The sequence below is a fragment of the Mustela nigripes genome, chromosome X (genome assembly GCF_022355385.1).
Source record: "Mustela nigripes isolate SB6536 chromosome X, MUSNIG.SB6536, whole genome shotgun sequence".
Classification (NCBI taxonomy): domain Eukaryota; kingdom Metazoa; phylum Chordata; class Mammalia; order Carnivora; family Mustelidae; genus Mustela; species Mustela nigripes.
In genome coordinates this window covers 12689431-12695430 of record NC_081575.1, presented here as the reverse complement: position 1 = coordinate 12695430, position 6000 = coordinate 12689431, and the positions used below count along the sequence as shown (strand labels likewise).

Genomic DNA, 6000 nt, shown 5'->3' with positions numbered 1-6000 from the left:
ATGGAGCACTGGGTGTGGTGCAAAAATAATGAATACTGTTATGCTGAACATAAATAAAAAATAAATTAAAAATTTAAAAAAAAAAAAGAAGTCAGATGCAGAGCAGATGGCCACAGCGCCAGCAAAGACACTGTGTGGCTGGGAGGAACTGAGGAACTAAGGAACACAGCAGGCGTCTAATATAGAGTCATGCTTTTTCAAACCTTCCATGTCCTCACTACACTGACAAGTGAGCGTTTCTCTTGAAAGTGGTACTGCTGTTGAACAGCTAGGTGAGGGGGGCGGCATCTCCTATCCATGGTGTCCCTGTGCTGCTCTAGAGACAGAAACAGGCCCAAGAGCAGACAGAGCCCTGTTCCTCTTAACTCAGCAGGTCTCTGCTGGCCAGCCCTGAACCATGCTACCTCCTGTTATGGAGACCGCACATGAGAAACAAAGGGAAAACACAGTCATTAAAAAATACGAAATAAGATGGCAGGAATGAACCAAATAGATCAGAAGTCAGAGTTCATGTGAACCGGGGTTAATGGCAATTTTCAGTCTGGAGTTAAAAATCTAACTGTATGCTGTTGACAAAAGAGGTACCTAGAATAAAATTACACCAGGAGGCTAAAATAAAGGGATGTAAAAAGATCTTCAGGTAAATGGTAACAAAAAGAAACTGGTGAAGCGATCTTAACATCAGGCAAAATAGAATCCAAGACAAAAAGGATCACAAGAGACAAAGAACACCACTTTGTGTTAATAAGGGAGATCATACCAGAAAGTAAAGAAACACATAATGTGTTTGGCATTTAGCCCCCTTAAGGGACCTGATTTCATTCTCTAATGTTGATATAAACCTACCGCAGCCAGTTTCAAGTGTGCTTAGATAAATTGGCTTATATTAAAGCCATGAACTTCAGTGGGGTGCCTGGGTGGCTCAAGCAGTTAACTCTTGATTTCCGCTCAGGTCATGATGTCAGGGTCACGAGATCAAGCCCAGTACTGGCTCCACACTCAGCAGGAAGTCTGCTCGAGATTTTTTCTCTCCTCCTCTAAAATAAATAAACAAATCTAAAAAAAAAAATTGTGGGGGTACCTGGGTGGTTCAGTCAGTTCAGCATCTATCTGCCTTCAGCTCAGGTCATGATCCCAGAGTCCTGGGATCGAGCCCTGCATCGGGCTCCCTGCTCAGCGGGGAGCCTGCTTCTCCCTCTCCCTCTGCCCCCCTTCTTCTCTGCTCCTTCTCTCGTTCTCTCTCTCAAATCAATCAATAAAACATTAAAAAACCTACAAACTTCTATTCAGCAAAATACACTATTTTAGGACAAAAAAGGCAAGTCAGAGTGGGAGAAGAAACCAGCAAAAAATATGTCCAAGAACTGGAACCCTCAGGCACTGACGGTGGGAATTTAAATTTGTACAAGTATTTCAGAAAACTGCTTGGCAGTATCTACTAAACCTGAACATATGACCCAGTAATTGCACTCATAAGTATATACCCAGGACTCACGCATATATTATCAAAAGATCTGTATTAAGAACGTTCATTATAGCATTACACTTAAGAGCCAAAAACTAGAAACTCAACTCAAATATTCATCAACAGTAAAATGGATAAAAACAGAAATATTTACACCATGGAATACTACCCAGCATGCAAATGAACCACTGCTGTACAAAAAACATGGATAAAACTCACAAAGCATTCAATGAAAGACACCGACGAGTGCATATGGCAAGCTTCTATTTATATAAGGTTCATGAACAGGCAAAATTTACTCTTAGAATCTGTTAACGGATGGTAAGTTTGGAAAGGAGGACCAGTATGGGGCTGGAAGGGGACACGGGGAGAACTTCTGGGATGGGGATAATGGCCCATCCATTGATTAGTTTAAACAGGTGCACACACTTGGCGAAAATTCACCCTGAAGTTTTGAGGGACATCCCTGAATATATATTATCCTTTCATAAACAGCTTCTTAAAATTGCAGTCCAAGATTTAGCAAAAGTAGAACACCCAAACCTTCAGTTTATGCCAAATCAAATATATTGCTGCCATTTTTATGCCTTATTAAGAATTTTATCTTTCCTTCCACTCTTAGCTCGAGGCTCCCAAGCTTCTCTCCATGAATGCCCCGTGCTTATGTGTGACCTATACGTGAGTCAGTGGCTTCTGGCACTCTTGAGAAATACACGTGGAAATGATGCTACTTCTGTTTATTTTGCTCTCTTTCAGATGTAACATGCAACATTAAGAATGGCAGATGCAACCAGTTTTGTAAACTGGGCCCCGATAACAAGGTGGTTTGCTCCTGTACCACGGGGTACAAACTTGCGGAAGACCAGAGGTCCTGTGAACCAGCAGGTCAAAATCTAAATCAGTTGTTTTTTGTTTGTTTGTTTTTTAAGCCTGGGGAGATCCATCCTCCAAATCTATATTTGAAACTGGAGGGCATTCTAGCTAGCCTACCTACTTTTATAACCCTTATTCGTGTCTACTTCCTTTTGAGATCACTGAAAAGATCAGTAGCTTGAATTGGATAACTTGCCAAATGGCATCGCCATTTTAAATAGAAACTCTGTAACTGTCCTCAGTCTGAAATCTTTTCTGGGTCCATTTTGTTTTCTGGCTTTTAGATCACGAAGCAATCAATTTGCATGATTTCTGTATATCTGTAATTCATCAAGTCCAATTACAGTAGTAATTCCAGGCTATAAAAGATACATAAAGGATTGACTGATAGGCTTCTAATACAAGGGATGGTGAATGTTAAGCCTGATTCTGCTGGGGTGTGGCTAGCTTACTCTGAGAAGGTTATTTCCAATCCTTGGGTCTCCGCCTGAGTTTACACAGGGCTGAGTTTACACACTTGGCATCCAAATAGTTCCGACAGCCATCTATTTCAGGTTGTGCCAGTCTGACCAACACAGTCTGTACAGCCGTGGACAAAACAATGTTTCCCAGTCATGTCAACCAGGCCAGCATGTTGACAGCTGACTGGGACATTCCGAACATCTCCACTCCACACACATATTGCTTGTCTCGGAAATGAAAGCAATAGAAACTTTGATAAAACACACACACACACACACACACACACACACACACACAACAGTAGGTTCCGCAAGATCAATTACATTTGATAAATGAGGGGCCTTTTTGAAGCAAACTAGATATAATTTCTTTTGCATTTGCAAAGCCTGGTATTAACTTGGTACATTAAATCATGCATCATTCCTCTGTAACTGGGTTCGATACCTATCTCACCAAAGCACCCGGCAGAGGAAATTAAAGAAAGGACCAGAAGCCACGAGTATACATGCCACTGCAGCTAAAAGAATCTAATGCTTCAGGGACCTACCCACCCTGTCCTTCTGCCTGGTGCTTCACGTGAATCATTTCACAGCCAGCCCAGCTCCGGAGAAGAAGATCTATATGTTTTAACCTTCAAAATCTAACTTCCAGTGTAGACAGATGGCATAGTAGCTAAGCTCTTATAAGCCCTTCTATGTTAGAAAAAAAAAAAGAAAAAAGGATTGCGAACCATCTCGAACTATTAAGTGTTATATTGGAATATAGCCTTATTCTTAGCAGAGTAAGTAGGCCAAACCTAAAATAAGCTTTCCTGCCTTTCAATAGTAATGGTCCCTTTCCTCTGGCATTGTTGATGATATATATTTATACATAAGTATTTTGAACTAATTTCCTGTTTTCCCAACCACATGCTGTCTTCATGATACTTTGCTGCAGCTGGTTGTTATAGAACTGTCTGTTATAAGGAATGTGGCTAGAAGCAAAGTGAGAAATGAAAATGAAACGTAAGGTGACTTTGCTTGACTACAAATTTCCGTTCAGGTTCGCCCCAACATAGCAGGGAATGATTTCTTGCCCTTAGGAAATGAACTGACCCAAGGTAAAAAGGTGGCCAGTTCCCAGGAGGACGTGGCTGTGATAATCACATTAATAATTTCCTTGGTTAGAGGTTTGTGGGTTTTTTTAAGTTTAAGTCACACCCAATGTGGGACTCAAACTCACGACCCAAACACCAAGAGCTGCGTGCTCTTCCAACTGAACCAGCCAGGCGCCCCCCACTTCATTTATTCAGTTAATACTTAACCGAATTAAATAGTTAAATCATGATTTCTTCCCAGCGTATCCCTAAATCCACCTTAGAGACTAGATGGCATTCTAGTCTACGGAAAAAAGCCTGGTTCCCAATAAAGCAACAGAAACCCCATTTACCTAACTCTAAAGTTAAAGTTATGGGGCACCAGTCATCAGAATCCCATTTAAGGACAGTACTTGGGAGTAAGACTTCTTAGTAAAGGAAAAAAAAAATCATTAGACTTTATAAAACTTACAAAATTTGATCCTGGAACACCTATTCTATTTCCGTAAAGATGATGGATTCCTGAGCCAAATGTTCTTTTCATGAAGGGTTTGAAAACTTTCCATGAAAATAATGCAATTAACCGTTTAGTTTGAGACTATATTCATTGATTAGATTTTTTAAATATTGATGGGCCTGCTTCTCAGAAGTGACAAGGACAGGCCTCATTCTCGATTTCTGTAAAACATGCTCTGCTTGCCAATGAAGAATATTAGAATGCTAAATTTCCTTTCCCATGTTTCTAGTGCCGTTTCCATGTGGAAGAGTTTCTGTCCCACACATTTCTACGACACGCACCCGTGCTGAAACTTTTTTTTCCAATATGGACTATGAAAATTTCACTGAAGTGGAAAAAACTTCTGAGAACCTTACCCAACCGCTCAACGACCTCACTCGAGTTGTTGGTGGGAAAGATGCCAAACCAGGTCAATTCCCTTGGCAGGTACTCTCTATTAATGGTGTGTCAAAACTGGAGCCCACAGGGCAAGGGACAAGCCAGGCGGGGGCCGGGACGTGGGCACTAGACAGGCCTGTTGGGGTGGAGGAAGCATTTAGGTAAGTTTCAATACTAAGCACTACGAAGAAGCCGTCAGTGGTGGGGAGCTAGTGAGAGAGAAGTCCAAGGACAGCAACCGTACAAGGTCAAGGAGAGCCTACCACCAAGGAAAGCAGAGCAGGATTCCAGGCATGCAAGTGGGAGGCCCGGAAGTGAGGTCACAGATACGGGGGTTCAGGGCACTACTGCAGCTCATGGGAGAACTGGTGAGAGAAAGTCTCTAGGTCCAGAGAAATTGGATTATTTTGAAAGGATTTTTTTTTACTTATTTATTTGAGAAAGAGGGAGAGAGAGAGATTATGAGCATGGGGGCAGGGTAGAGGGAGAAGTAGGTGCCCCGCTGAGCAGGGAGCCTGATGTGGGACTGGATCCCAGGACCCTGGGATCATGACCTGAGCTGAAGGTAGATGCTTAACCCACTGAGCCACCCAGGTGCCCTTGAAGGGATTTTTAAACGGAGTCACATAGGAAGGAGTAAAGCAAGAACTGGGTTACTGGAACTAGGGCCTGAAATAGGGGCTTGGTCCAAGGCTCAAAGTGGGCTAGCATCAGAATCACGTGAAAACTTGTTTGCAATGCAGATTTTCGTGCTGTAGCCCAATGACCTACTGAGGCACAATCTCGGGGGGGGGGGGTGCAGCAACTCATGTGCTAGTTACCAAGCCCTTTGGGTGATTTTGATGCATATACTACAAATTGGAACTAAAGGAACCAAACACCAAACAGTAAACTCATGGTACCCACATTTCTAGTTGCACATCTTCTCCAGCTATGATCTGCAAACAACCCACATGCGAATCACCTGTGCACATTTCTGATCTAACAACCAAGAGCTAGATTTGTACGTAGCAAAACTTATCCTTGACCCTACAGCTGAAGTCTGAGCATTTCTATCTGAGAGAAGTGGGCCCCAGAGCCCAGGAGCCAGGCTGGTCCTTATATAAAGTGGTTCTGTCCAATCACATAACTGCTAACCACACGTAGATACTTAAATCTAAACAACTGCCATCAAGTAAAATTAAAAACTCATCTCAGGCACACCTGCCACATTTCAAGTGCACAACAGCC

At 42.4% G+C, this 6000-nt stretch overlaps 1 protein-coding gene and 1 long non-coding RNA gene across 3 annotated transcripts in view; one reads left to right on the top strand and one right to left on the bottom strand.

Annotated features, from left to right (window-relative positions):
* Positions 1-6000, top strand: part of F9 (coagulation factor IX) — a 32849-nt gene that overhangs the window by 16048 nt on the left and 10801 nt on the right. Inside the window, exons 5-6 of the mRNA XM_059386216.1 lie at positions 2222-2350; positions 4622-4818. Of these exons, the coding sequence (XP_059242199.1) occupies positions 2222-2350; positions 4622-4818 (326 nt within the window). The remainder of the gene's footprint in view (positions 1-2221; positions 2351-4621; positions 4819-6000) is intronic.
* The window catches only part of LOC132007811 (uncharacterized), a 96938-nt gene that overhangs the window by 88008 nt on the left and 2930 nt on the right, over positions 1-6000 (bottom strand). The gene's annotated exons all lie outside the window — the stretch shown is intronic.